Raw genomic sequence first — 15,048 nt, forward strand, 5'->3', positions numbered from 1 at the left:
AATGTAATAATTCTCAGGAGATAATAAAACTGATCTAAAACAAAAGTCAAACACTAGTACTAATAATGAAAGACACCGGAGTAAATAGTGGTTCTTCAGTATAAAATGGGAGTGTTAGATAAATAGAATATAGTACCTAAGCACTGTGATGTGAATAATTCTATGGTATGTTCTTCACACTGGGTAAACTGCCTGCATTGAGGATTTCCTACTAGGACAAAACTGAAAAATGTTGACTCATATTTAATAGAGTAAAAGCCACTTTTTTTTTTTTTTTAAAGCATTTAACCATGCACACGTGAGTGTGCACATACACAGCCCAAGCTCCTCAGCATTCTCTGAACAATGTGACCACTGCATTACCCTGGGGGAGAACAGCTCACTTAGTTTTTCAAGTATGTTTCCTGGGGACTAACAATAGGTTCTCTCAAATTAAGAGTAAAGACACCAGGCACAAAGTGCCAACTCTTAGCACCAGAGAGACTTAAATCTTCACAGGATGTTACAAAGAAGAGAATCTGCCCATCAAGTTTTAAGCAGTTGCATTCCTTCTGTCAAGTGGGAAAAAAACCCAGGTTTATGCCAAATAGATTTAAAAAGTTAAATACTTTTTAAAATCCTAAGCGTATTTCACAATCCTATACAAAATAAAGTTCCTGTCTTACAATAAAATGCTTGAAGTTCCAGAGATGCGGAAAACAAAAATGAACTGAAAACAGAGCTTATAGAAAATGAAGGTCCCAGGATGAAAATCAGAAGTAGTTTCCTGCAGAAAGGAATGGTGAAATTCAGTGTGTATTCTCACCAGTACACCTAAAACTGTTTTGTGGACAGCCTAATTAACCGGTACTCTAAACTGTCACGCGGGAAGTTTAAATCAAGTCCGAGGCAAGACACTGAATGGACAATACTCCAATGGAAAGACAGCAACTTCCTTCCTTGATAAGACAATTTCCAGCCATCATTCAGAAGTTCAGTTATTTGATGGCTTGGGAAGCAGTGTCCTCTGAATTCTCCTTTCTGACCTGAAGTGACTCGCTGCTGATAGACAATAATTCTCGTAGTTCCTTGTTTTCAAGCTGAAAAAAAAGAGAACAGATACATGTTTATTTCCAGGATTTGTACTGCCAAACTGCATCAGGACAGATTGGTTTGGGCCAGGAAAAGAAAACTTATTTTCATTGTAAAATTATAAGGAAATTCAAAACACACACACACACACACACAAGCTGAGACTTTCCTAAAAGACTACTTATTAATTTAACATTTACTGAGTGCTAAAACTGCAAAGAAGAAAAAACACAAAGTCCCTTAAGGAATTTACCATTTGTCATACCCTTCATGGTTCCCACGCGTTTTAACTACTGTTTCTTTAATTTTCAATTTCTAATAATCTTTTCACTCTCTCCTTCCAGCTCTCCCACAGTTTTAGAAAATGAGAGGAGAAAGGTGGCAGGGAACTAGTGCTTGAGCATGTAGGGAGATACCAGACAGGTTCATTATCTATGCCATCTTACAGCACTCTGTACGGGAGGTCTCTTTGCTGATATCAGTATTCTACTCGAGATGAAGATGCTGTAGTTCGTAAAACTCCAAAAACTTGTCCAAATCCAGGTCACTTGGATGTGGTATTGCTGACATCTGTGTCCAATGACCTTTTTTTTTTTTTTTTTTTCCTTAAAATAGTAAGTAAAACTGGTCCCACATTTCCTTAGGACTGTATCTGTAACTGGGGTAAACCAGGAATAGTGCAGACAAGGGTGATCTGTCATTTAGCCAACCATGAAGTCCCTCTTAGGACTTGCCACTCCCTTTGATTCCCAAACAGAGCTTACACTCTCCATCCTCACTCTCTACAGGACACTGAAACACCGCACTTCTTCAGCCTCGCCAAGGGGTCACCTTCCACCATGCTAAGTGCTTCCCTGGGACTTCCATCCCTCTCCCAGCACTTACTCTCATTTCATATCACTTCACTTCTAGTCTTATTCTTCCTGCTGGGCGCTGGGCAGAGAACTCTTTTTTCTCTCTGGCAGTTCTTTTTCTTTTCCTTCCTTCTGTTTTTCTTTTTTAATTTAAATATTTATTTATTTATCATTTGGTTCATTCCCCAAATGGCCACAGCAGCCAGAACTGGGTTGGGCTGAAGCCAGGAGCCTTTTCCAGGTCTCCCTCATGGGTGCAGGTGCACAAGTACGTGGGCCACCTTTCACAGCTTTACCAGGTGCATTAGAAGGGAGCTGCAGGAGAAGTGGAGCAGCCGAGACTTGAACCAGTACCCAAATGAGATAGCCAGTGTCATAGGCAGTGACTTAACCCACTGCACCACCGTGCTAGTCCAGCTCTCTGGTTTTTCTCAAAAGCCCATTATAACAACTTGTAATAAGTAGGACACAAACCACCTACTAAAATGTTTTTCCTTAATATTTTTATGGGGTACACTAATAATCCAGGCCTTTTTTTGTGTATTTCTATTTTAATAAAAATAGCTTTTAAAAAATCAAGACTTTTGGGGCCGGCACGGTGTTACAGCAGGTTAAGCCTCCGCCTGCAGTGCTGGCATCTCATATAGGTACTGGTTTAAGTTCTGCCTGTTCCACTTCCAATCCAGTTCCCTGCTAATGACCTGGGAAAACAAGTGGAACATGGTCCAAGTCCTTGGAGACCCACAAGAAGCTCTTGACTTTGGCCTGGCCCAGCCCTAGCCACTGTGGCCACTTGGGGAGTAAGCCAGCAGATGGGAGACTTCTCTCTCTCTCTCTCTCCCTCTCTAACTCTGCCCCCCTTTTTAAAATCAAGAATGTGAGGCTGATAAAATAAATAGCAGTTCCTTGGCTTTGTTCCTTAAAAGCAGTACCACTTTATGTTTTTCCTTCCTTAATTCTAAATAATCTGCCTACACTTGCATTTCCTAGTCATGAACTTTAGGTATTACTCATAGGACTTCCTCCTGTGGCAGATGGGGAATACTGGCTCACATATAACCTATTCCTTTCACTTTCTCTACTCTCATAGTATCTCAACCTCTAGGCAATTCTTGGTTGGTACTTTCACAGAATGCTGTTTATTACAACACTGCCTTTTTTTTTTTTTTTTTTTTTTTTTTTGACAAGCAAGAGTGGACAGTGAGAGAGAGAGACAGAGAGAGAAAGGTCTTCCTTTGCTGTTGGTTCACCCTTCAATGGCCGCCGTGGTCAGTGTGCTGCGGCCGGCACACCACGCTGATTCGAAGCCAGGAGCCAGGTGCTTCTCCTGGTTTCCATGCAGGTGCAGGGCCCAAGCACTTGGGCCAAGCACAGTGCACTCCCGGGCCACAGCAGAGAGCTGGCCTGGAAGAGGGGCAACCAGGACAGAATCTGGCACCCCGACTGGGACTAGAATCTGGTGTGCCAGCGCCGCAGGTGGAGGATTAGCCTATTGAGCCGCGGCGCTGGCCAACACTGCCTTTCTTAAAACAATATGAAGAAAGAGTTTTAAGTCATAAGAAAACAGAAAATATCAATATATTACAGTGATAAGGTAGTGATGGCATACATTCCAGACTCTCATGAACTAAAAATGGCAGCAATCTTACCTCTAATTGGGCTAGCTTTTCCTGAATCTTACAGAACTGGTCATCATCTACCTGGACTGCTTTCCTCATCACTTCTCCCATTTCACAGATTCTGTCAATCTGACTCTCAATTTCCTGTAGAGAAATTAAGAGGGGGGAAAAAGTTATTCTACAGATATGAAGTGCATGAGAACACATTATTATGATTTTTAAAAGTTCATTTTTTCTATATTATACAAGTTACAATGTAGTTACACTATAATCTGAGTCATGGAAAGTAAAGTCATAATAGAGTGAGGTTATGGCATTCACAAAAAATTTTTTTATTTTAAAGAATTTTTAAAAGGAAATTTGTTTACTTTAGAGGTAGAGAGAGAGAGAGAGAGAGGGAGTACACTTCTCCACTTCTCCCTGATTTGCTGGTTCATTCCCCAGTATCTGCAACAGCTGGGACTGGATTAGGTTGAAGCTGGGAGCTAGGAATGCGATCCAGGTATACAAAGTGGGTGGCAAAATCCCAATTACTTGAGCCATCACCACTGCCTTCCCCGGTCTGCATTAGGAAGCTGGAATCAGGAGCTGGAGGCAGGCACAGACCCCAAATACTCCATGGGACAAGGGTATCTTAACTGCCAGGCTAAACCCCTGCCCCACGAATTCAAAAGTCTAAGAACAACTAAATGTTGGACGATATCATCAGGTGGCCGTTTTTCAATTAAATTTAAAGACTTTTACTGGCAAGAAGCTTACCACAGACCAAGGTGTCTTTATCCGGACATATTGCTTAGAAAGTATTTCTGAATGAGCTAAACTTTGTCTCCCTGAAGGTTCATGTTTTTCCTTCTGAACCACAGTAAATAACATTTATTTTTATTTTTCATATGAAAGGAATCGAGTATTTAAAATATCCCTTTGGTGGGAATGTAAGTACAGCAGTTAAGATGCTATATGGGATGCCTGCATCCCCTTTTGGAGTGCCTGGTTTCAAGTCCTAGCTCTTCGGCCTCTGATCCAGATCCCTGCTAATGTGCATCCTGGGGGCAGCAGAGGGACAGTTCAAGTAGTTGGGTCTCTTTCACCCACAAGCACATGGGAGATTCAGACTGAGTTCCAGGTTTCTGGCTTCAGCTTGGCCCAGGTCTGCTGTTGTGGGCATTACATTAGTGGATGTGAGACCTCCTTCTGTCTCTGCCTTTCAAATAAAATGAAAATAAATAAATAAAATGCATCCAAAAGGATCTGAGATAAGCTGTATCTTCCACTGCAGCAATTAGTGAGGCTCCAATCTATTGTCCAGGATTCAGTAAGAGTACATGTGATTGTATAATGACAACTGTGAAGCACTCAATGAACACAACACCAATTGCTGGCCTCTCAACTTACATCATTCCCAGCCAAGTGTAGAACTGGGCCAGGTTTTTGTGTTTTAAACCATACTTGTCTTGTCTAATAACACCATATGATGCTACTTTGTTCATTTTGATAAAGATTTACTGACTGCTTGTTATGTGCCAAGTACTACGTTAGGAATTAAATGAATTCATATTCCTTACAATTAAGGAATTTATAGTTTGGTACGTGCAAGTAATACTCAACCAACCATGCAGATACCTCAAAAAGTTCATGTAAACTGGAATTAAGCAGTAAGTTTCTTTTGGTGCAGTTTTGAAATTCATTCAGTTTTTTAAATAATATGTACTCTCCATGAACTTCAATGATCAGAGCTGCACTGATCTGAAGACAGAAGCCAGGAAATTCTTCTGGGTCTCCCATGTGGGTGCAGGGGCTCAAGCACTTGGGCCATCTTCTACTGTTCAGGGAGCTGGATCGGAAGTGGAGCAGCCGGCACCCAAACCGGCACCCATATGGGATGCTGCACTGCAGGCGGCCGCTTTACCCGCACTGCCACTGTGGGCACCTTCAACACTACCTGAAATTGCTGGAAAAGCTAAGCATTCATTAACATCTTGAAAAGAGATCTTAGTGAAGGATGGAGGGACGTTAGTCCCACTCAAATAAAAGGATCTCAGGAGCCACTCATGCCCTTCTATTCATAGTTTTACAAAGCCACAGCAAATAAACACTGAATGTAATAAACCTGCCTTTTATTTTTTTAAAAAATGGACACGATCTAAAACAATCTCAAGATTTTCATTCAGTTCATTTAGAATTTAATATCCAAGTTTCTTACTGCAGAGTGAGACTGGTGAGCTTTCAGGACCGGTTCAGCATCCACTGCCTTTTTAGCGACCATTAACTGTAGCATCTGTTTCCGGTACTTGCTCATGATGAGTTCCAAAGCATCCTGGTGTTCTTCCAGGGAAACCCAGAGCTCTACCAAACAGATACAAAACAAAATAACTGAACAGTGAAGGCTGTGAGATAGATCCCAAAGGCTAACTATTAGTAGGTGGACTTTGATGACACTCCATGATACTGTGAACCCAAAGTTGTAGCAAACTGAACAGCTAAAGTCTACACGAAAAATAACTTTCTAGGTAGAGGCAGCAGTTTGGCAGAAACAACATGGGGGTGTGTTATCAGAAAAACACCAGCTTGAGTTCAGTTCTGTGCCGTACTTGCTTACCACTCATAAGCAACTCATTTAACTTCTCTGAGCCAGTTTCTTAAAGGCACTGTATAAATACCGGGCTTGCCGACCTCAAAATGAAGACAGGAAACTACAGTGTAATGACATACACGAAAGCCCCCTGTAAAGCGCTGTACAACTAGTACTATTAACGTCGTTAATAATGCACTCATCACGCCTAAGAATGCAAATATATATTCTGAGGATAGAATTCCGCTCTTCCATCTTGTGTAAGAACATATACAAAACCTTCGAACTTAACATCATGGTTCATTACGTTAATATCTAAACATTCAACTTTAAGTCCTTAAGGATATACAGTGTTGTCATGCAAGCCTCCATCTGGGGGGTACCTAAAAAAGCCATGCAATAATTCAATTCAAGCAAACGTCTCTTTGATAAGCTGCATATAAAAACAAACCTTGGATCGGGTAATCTAACAAGCTTCTTACTGGGCCAGCACACGGTAACTTTCCTAGTAAAAATACTGACCTGAAAATACATTTAGGGTGGTTTCGCCACTCCCAGACGTGAAACAATCCTGACTACACAAAGGCCTGACTCACCTCTGTTTTCCTGCTGTAAGTCTCTAATCTGTGTGTTTTCTTGGGACAGCAGGATGTGGGGTTTGTATTTGGACATATCCTTCACGTCGGGTGCATCCTCTTGATACTGCACAAACAGAGACAGCCTAAGTGCACCGTAAACAGACCTGGGGCAGACACAGCTGAAGAGGCCAGGGCAGGATCACCAGCGCCTACCCTGCGGAAAGGTCCTCCTGCCGCCCTGAGACCAGGGATAAACTGCGGGCCGAGGTCCCCCGCCACCTCGCTCTCCACCCCTCAAGCGCCCAGAACCCGCGGGCCCTGGTCCGCTACCCTCCGCCTGACCTGCTCCGGAAGCGCTGTCCCCGCCTCCCGCATAGCAGCCACTCGCCGGTGCAGCGCCGCCGACTGATCCACCAGCGACTCGGCGGCCGCATCGTGCTCCCGCAGCCTCTCTAGCAGCGTCTTGGCGTCCGTCAGAATCTTCTCGATGGTGCAGCTCATAGCGGCTGCCGGACCCAAATCCCGGCCCGTTCACCTACGCTATTTGCTCAGCTCTCCAGTGAACCTGTCTCCGCGACCCAAGCGTCACTTCCGGTACGTCGAGAAGGCGCCTGCGCAGTGGCCGCCCGGTCCGCCGGGTGACCGGCCGTGACCTGCGGCTTCCCTGCAGCCCCGCCCGGCGCGGAGCCCGAGGCGTGCCCTTGCCACGCCCTTGCTGCCCCGTTCCCACGGCCGGGCGGTCTCGCTCAGCCGCGGCGGGACGAGCCTGAACTCCTCTCCCTGTTGGTTTTGATTGATGTCGATTGTTTTTCTGTCGTGCCTGACTTTTTTTTTTTCCATGTAACTGTTAACAAAACTGTAGTAAAACACATATACGATTTGCCACCGGGATCGTGTTTCGTGTACAGCTCAGTAGTAGTAAGCACATTTCCAGCGTTCAAACATCACCAGCGTCCATCTCCGGAACTCTTCATTTTGTGAGACTGAAACGCTGTACCCTTTGAAGAAAATTATCACCATTCGGCATTAGGGGTCCTCGGTTGAAGTTGCAATAAACAATCACTTAAATAAAGATATTTGGTAGCAGAAAAAAAAAGTAAAAACAAATGCCTTTTTCCACTACTAGAATCATATGATTGAGTAAGAGTTGGCTGCATTTGGTCTTAAAAAAAAAAAATGAGGTATAAAGGATTTAGGGTGTACCCTATTCATTTCCGGCCTCTCCCCACCCCCAGCTTCTGCAAACCACCTTTCTATTTTCTGTCTATGAATTTGACTAAGCACCACATATAAGTGAACTTATGCAGCGTTTTATGTGTGTGTTTGATTGCTTATTTCACGTAGCACTGTGTTCTCATGGTTAATCCATGCGTATTGTAATGTGTCTACATTTCCTTCTTTTTAAAGACTGAAGGATGCTCCTTTATGCAAGTGTGTATATACCACATTTTGTTATCCATTCATCTGACAATAAACACCTAGGTTGCTTCCACCTTTTGACTGTTGTGAATGATTGTGTTGCAAGAATCTCGCTGAGGTCCTTTTAAAGCTCTTTGGAGACATGGGTGTATTTACATCTGTGGATCTATATGTTTGGAATTGCCGACTCATCTGTTAATCCAGCTTAGGATTCTTTGAGAAATCATCATATGGTTCCTCACAGAGGATGCACCACATTATAGTTCCACAGTGTACAAGGGTTCCGATTTCTCCACTTCCTTGTCAACGCTAATTATTAGCATTATTGTTGGAAATAGTCACCCTAAGTGGTGTAAGGTGGAGTCATCATTATTTTATGCTTGTCCTGTCTTTTTGTTGTGGCTGTTAATTCAGTTAGAAAATTGGAAATAAACTAACCAGAATAGCAATGACTCATGTGTTGTTATATTGATTTGCAAGTGTTCCAATAGTTGTTCCTCCTCAGAAATTTTAAACATGACTTTTTAACCTTTTGATACCAGTCTTTGTTTCAACTGGTCTTGTTCCTACAACCCTTTCTCCCATTACTACCTCTTTGACCTCCTCTAGGTCTTTGATTTCTGAATACATTTGTATTCTCCCTGTTTATCAAACTCTTGTGTTCTTTCTTTCCTTATCAGGCTGGATTTTCATGATTGGCGCCCTGAACCATTGTCTCTCTAGCACCCCTAAATCCTTTATACTTCTGTGTGTGTGTGTTTTAGGCCAAATGCAGCCAGCACTTCTTTTTCAATCATGATTCTAGCAGTGGATGAAAGGTGATACAGAAACAAAAAAGGGTATTTGTTTTTGCTTTTCTTTCTGTTATCAGGTATCTTTATTTAAATGATTATTTTAAAAAATATTTATTTACCTATTTGAAAGTCAGAGTTACCCAGAGAGAGGAGAAGCAGAGAGAGAGAGGTTCACTCCCTAATTGGCTGCAATGGGCAGAGCTGTGCCAATCTGAAGCCAGGAGTGTCTTCCAGGTCTCCCATGTGAGTTCAGGAGCCCAAGGACTCAGGCCATCTTCTGCTGTTCTCCCAGGCCATAGCAGAGAGCTGGATTGGAAGAGGAGCAGCCGGAACTTGAACCAGCACCCATATGGGATGCCGGCACTGCAGGCGGTACTTAACCTGTTATGCCACAGCACTGGCCCCTTAAATGATTATTTATATCAGCTTCAACCAAGGACCCCAATACTGAATGGTAATGCTTTTCTAATAAATTACTAGTCATTGTAGATACAATATAAAAGCAGTAAATCAGGTTTTGATGAGTTAGTAACATATTTGGTATGCATGAAGAGGAAGCATCAAGAAAATCTTCCTATCAGCGCAGTGCGCCAGCTGCAGCGGCCATTGGAGGGTGAACCAACGGCAAAGGAAGACCTTTCTCTCTGTCTCCCTCTCACTGTCCACTCTGCCTGTCCAAAAAAAAAAAAAGAGAGAGAGAGAGAGAGAGAAAATCTTCCTAAAAAGAAAGAATATTTGTCATTTGAACAGTTTTGTTTTTACTTTTTAATTAAAAATTTTTAAAGATTTATTTATTTATTTGAAAGGCAGAGTTACTGAGAGGCAGAGGCAGAGAGAGAGAGAGAAAGAGAGAGAGAGGTCTTCCATCTGCTGATTCACTCCACAAGAGGTCGAAACAGCTGGAACTGGGCTGACCGAACCCGGGAGTCAGGAGCTGCTTCTGGGTCTTCCATGCAGGTGCAAAGTCCCAGGGATGACTTCTTCTCCTTCCTCTTCCTCCTCCTCCTCTCCTTCCTCCTCCTCTTCCTCCTCCTCCTCTCCTTCCTCCTCCTTTCCTTCCTCCTCTTCCTCTTCCTCCTCCTCTTCCTTTTCCTTCTTCTTCTTCGATTTATTTATTTAAAAGGCAGAGTTACAGAGAGGCAGAGGCAGAGAGAGAGAGAGAGATCTTACATCCGCTGGACTTGGGCCATCTTCCACTGCTTTCCCAGGCCATAGCAGAGGGCTAGATCAGAAGTGGAGTTGGGACTCAAACCAATGCCCAATATGGGATGCTGGCACCACAGGTGATGACTTTACCTACTATGCCACAGTGCCGGCCCCACGAATTTAATTTTTCAAGATTTTTTTTTTATTTATTTGAAAGTCAGAGTTAGAGAGAGGTCTTCATTTGCTGGTTCACTCCACAAGTGGCTGTAATGGCTGGGGCTGGGCAAGGCTGAAGCAAGGAGCCAGGAGCTTCTTTCAGATCTCCCACTTAGTGCAGGGGCCCAAGCACTGGGGCTATCTTCTGCTGCTTTCCCAGGCATATTAGCAGGAGCTGGATATGGGATGCCACCATTTCAGGTAGTGACCTGTTATACTACAATGCCAGCCCCCTGTTTTTACTTTTTAAAAAAGTTATTTACCTACTGTTTGTTCCAGAGGAGGGCAGAGGGAGAGAGAGAGAGAGAGTGCGCCCCATCCCCTGATTCATGATTCATTCCCCAAATGCCCACAACAGCCAGTAATAGGCCAGGTCAAAAGTGAGAGCTGGGAGCTCCATCCAGGTCTCCCACAGGGATCGCAGGAGCACGATTACCTGAGCCTGCACTGCTGCCTCCCAGGATGTGCGTTAGCAGGAAGCTGGAGTCATGAGTCAGAGTTCAGATGCTCCAATGTGACATGTAGGCATCTTAATTGGTGTATCACCACTAGGCTAAACAACCAGTTCTTCTTTTTCTAATGAAGAAGGCTTGCACATGTTTATAGGCTTTTAAAAGTATTTATTTATTTGAAAGGCAGGGTGACAAAGAGAAGGAAAGACCTAAGGAGAGAGAGATATCTTTCATCCACGGTGTACTCCTCAAATGCCTATAACAGCTGTGACTGGGCCAGGCCATAACCAGGAGCCAGAAACCCCATCGGGGGCTCCTGTGTGGGTGGCAGGAACTTGGGTATTGAGCCATCATCTGCTACTTTCCAGATGCAGCAGAAGGGAGCTGTATTGGAAGCAGAGCAATTGGCACTTTTTCAACTGGATCTTTGACATGGGATGTTGGTGTCCTAAGAAATGGCTTAACCCACTGTGTCACAACTCTGACCCCTTTTTATAGGCTTTGCCGGGGAAGAAACCATTAGACAAAAAGATACAGACGAGTGTGATGGGGGAGGGGGAGGGGAGAGCATTTGAAGAAGGAAGAACCAGGAGGAAAAGGAGCTAGTAGCTACTCATTTCATCTTTGCTGGGTGTTGACTAGAATGGTGGGCATAGGATCAAGAACACAGGTCCTATATTTGAATGTCCCCCCACAACTCAAGTTGAAATTCAATGCCATTGTGACAGTAGTACGAGATGGGACATTAGGGCCTGGTGGTGTGGTGTAGTGGGCTAAACCTCTGCCTGTGGCATCTGTTCCTCTTCCAATCCAGCTCTCTGCTGTGGTCTAGGAAAGCTGACCAAAACTTACAAACCGGGTCAAAAGCACACCCTCCAGTTAGAAGTTGGCAATAAGAGGCCCACAAGAAATATGTAACATCAAAAAGTTTACAACAGTGCATAAGGTTGACACAAATACGGCAGTTTAGAAAGCAGGGGGCTCCCTGTGAACTTGAGGTCAAGCATCGGGATTCAGGGCCCAAGGGGGACTCACGGTGATGGGCCTGTGAGGGGAGTCAGGGCCCAGCGCGCAAACCAAGACTCAGCTGCTCTCCCTCAGCTTCCGCAGCAGCTGTCTCCACTCCTCCCCAAACCTTTCTAATGTTCTCCCACCCTTGTCTGTGGCCCTCCAAGCCCATGACTCACGTGCCACCTGCAGTGCATGACGGGCTGCCTGAGTGCAGAACCGGCTGTGATGTCCTCTAGGTGCCAAGTTGTCTCCAGCTCCCAGGGACAGCCACCGGCTCCCTTTCATTGCATCTTGTTCCTTTTCATCTTTTGCTTTGTTTTCCTGGTTGGTATTTTCCACACTGAGATTAGTTACTGCTTGTTCCTCTTTCCTTATCCTCCTCCCCCCCACCCCACCCCCGCTTTTTTCTCTACCCTCCCCCTCCCCTATTCTCACGGCCCCTCATCCCATATGTCCTGGCTGCTTCTCTTCTGATCCAGCTTCCTGCTATGGCCTGGGAAAGCAGTAGAAGATGACCCAAATCCTTGGGCCCCTGCACCCGTGTGGGAGACCTGGAAGAAGCTCCTGGCTCTTGGTTTAGGATCAGTCCAGCTCTGGCCATTACGAATATCTGGGGATTGAGCCAGCGGATGGAAGACCTTTCTTTCTGTCTGTCCTTCTCTCTGTAACTCTGCCTATCAAATAAATAAGTAAAATCTTACAAAAAAACAAAAACAAAAGGCAGAAGAGAGGCATGAACAGATTTCTTCAGAGACTCCGAAGGCTCCAGTACTGCTGAACGCAGACCTGAGACTCTGGCTTCCACAGCTGTGAGAGAATGAATTGCTTTTAAGCCACCTAGTGGTAATTTGTTATGGCGGTCCTAGGAAACCAATACACACATGTATGGTGTTCTGTTTTGCTTTTTAGTGAAATTGGAAGAATATCATTGGTACTGCTCATTTGCCTTCATTCATGGAAATTAAAAACAAATAAAGGAAAGCTATTGCTGATGGATTTCTTAAATAATCAGAATCTAATCTCATTCAAATTAATAGAAGAAAATTTTTAAAAACAAGCAAGTGTTTTTGGTATCACATGCATAGGGAGAGATAACAAGATGGATGTCTTGGTCATGAAATCCAAAATATTTCCTGCTGAGTTTTTCAAATACTTAAAAATAGAAATACCACGTGATTCAGGATTTCCACTTTGGCAAAGGCATTTAAGCAAAGGAAATGAAATTAGTGTCCCCAGGGCAAGGCTTTGACCTAGCAGTTAAGAAAGGAGTTTGGAAATGTGTGGAGTTAGGCTAATTGGGGCAGAAGTGGGTGAAACAAAGCAACAGAATAGGAGAGGTGCAGAGGAAAGGGGCGGGGAAAGTCCTTTGAGCTCGTTGTTTCTTTACATATCTTGTTGCACGTTCAAACAGGGCTACTGAAACTTCATCAGAGGCATGGCACTGGACATCATCACCAACCATAAGTCTCCAGTCTGTCTCACTCCATCTATGTAGACTCCAATTACAGGGTTGACTGCAGCCAGTTCTGTCCAGTTTTATCAGGGACCCTGGAAAGACGGCTACACAGATTTTTTTTTTTAAAAGACAGGTATTCTGGGGTTGTAAGTTACCATGCAACAGAATACCTCATCAGGCAAATGCCTATTGGGAGCTATTAGTATATGTTAGGCAGCCTCAGGAAGCTTGCTGTTAAGCAAGGAGAGGGAGAATGCTTTGATGTCCACAGGTGCAGTATCAGTCAGATTCTGGAAGAAAATCCGCGTGACTAACCACCTTTAGGAAACACTGCAGGCCCACCTGCCTCATCATTGCAGAATTCAAACAACCCTTCAATATACGCCCTTACTAAATCCCATGCTTCATCTAATTAGTGCTTTCCTGCATTTTCCCACCACATTTAAACACGGCCCTACAGACACCTACAGTATGCGAAGAGAGATCTAACACAGCAGGTAGGAGACACCGGCTGTGAGAGTTCTCTAATTCTCTTCTTGCTATGTTTGCACATTCTGTTCCATCAAAACCTGGAAAGCGACTTTTCAGGCCCACTCAAGGCCGCAGAGTAAACAGCTCTATTGAATTCTGCCTCTTAGAATCCTGTGAACCTTTTCTGCACGTATTGCCATTCCCTTCCATTTCTCAGGATGCCTAGATCCTGCCCCAGCCAGTTTCTCCTGATAACTTGAGACGAGATGGAAATCCAAAGTGCATAGCAGAAGAAACTTGAGTTCCACGGCGCCGTAACCATTGTAACACCCTGTCAGAGAAAGGGCTTTATCCAGAAGAGATGTCATTGGTACCAAAGTCCCACTTCAATAACAGGATAATGCTAATAGCTGGTGTTTATTAATTGCTTAATACATGCCAGGCATGGTTCTAAAAGCTCTTAATTAATTAATTTAGTTAATTCTCCCAATGTATTTTTCCAAATGATGATGCGTTATGCATTAGAGAACTTCAGTATTATCTACAAAGCCCAGATTTTTCTGATATTGATCATTTTCCCTAATTCATCTTTCAAAATTTTAAAAATTTATTTATCTGAGATGTAGAGTCAGAGGGAGAGAATGCATGAGCTCCTATCTCTGGTTCGCTCCCTAAATACTGGTAACATCTGGGACTAGGCTGAGGCTGAAGTGGGGAGGCGGAAACTCCATTTGGGCTTCTCACTGGGGTGGCAGGAACCCAGTTATCTGAGCCATCACCACTGCTTTCCAGTGTCTGCATTAGCAGGAAGCTGGAGTCAGGAGCCCGAGGCAGGTGTTGAACCCAGGCACTCTGATATGGGACACCTGACCCAATGACGCAGGACAATTGATGTCCTTCAATTTGGTGTGAAAACTATTTTGATTAGTAGTATGAATAATGTGCATCTTTTATGCAAATGCTCCTCTTTTACAGGAGCTGCTGCTTACAGATTTAGGTTTTCTTCATAAATCTAGACATAGGCTACCCTATCATGGAAGAGAATCATTGCTTTTCTTTGGGATTGTTGTGTGTCTTTCAGTATTTGCTCAGAAAAGTTAGGAAGAGGAGCACGCAGATCTGAAATCTTTTCCTGTAACCCGGAGAAAGTGTGTGAAAAGCAAGACGGAGTCCATCAAGGCAATGCCTGAGCAGGGAAACCAGTGAACCTCATGTGGTCTTGGTTAAGGCTGCATAAGTCAGACTTGGGAAGCTGTACTTTGGAACTGTGAGATATTGGTTTCCTGGACCCGAGCTGCCTCCCAAACTTTCATGGCAGAGAAACAGAAGATCTTTCCTGAATACAATATGTATTCCCACTATCAGTTATCCTGCCCCTAGACCCAGTTAGAG

General features: G+C 43.9%; 1 protein-coding gene across 1 annotated transcript; it reads right to left on the reverse strand.

The window, feature by feature from the left end:
• Positions 1 to 468: 468 nt before the first annotated feature.
• On the reverse strand, positions 469 to 7,286 carry SIKE1 (suppressor of IKBKE 1). The gene is made up of 5 exons (XM_062192025.1): positions 7,034 to 7,286; positions 6,710 to 6,815; positions 5,745 to 5,887; positions 3,575 to 3,688; positions 469 to 1,079 (listed from the first exon to the last, which is right to left on the reverse strand). The coding sequence occupies exons 1-5, from the start codon at positions 7,190 to 7,192 to the stop codon at positions 978 to 980; spliced, it is 624 nt and encodes a 207-aa protein (XP_062048009.1). The 5' UTR covers positions 7,193 to 7,286; the 3' UTR covers positions 469 to 977.
• Positions 7,287 to 15,048: the final 7,762 nt, after the last annotated feature.

Source organism: Lepus europaeus, chromosome 5, assembly GCF_033115175.1.
Source record: "Lepus europaeus isolate LE1 chromosome 5, mLepTim1.pri, whole genome shotgun sequence".
NCBI classification, from domain to species: Eukaryota; Metazoa; Chordata; class Mammalia; order Lagomorpha; family Leporidae; genus Lepus; species Lepus europaeus.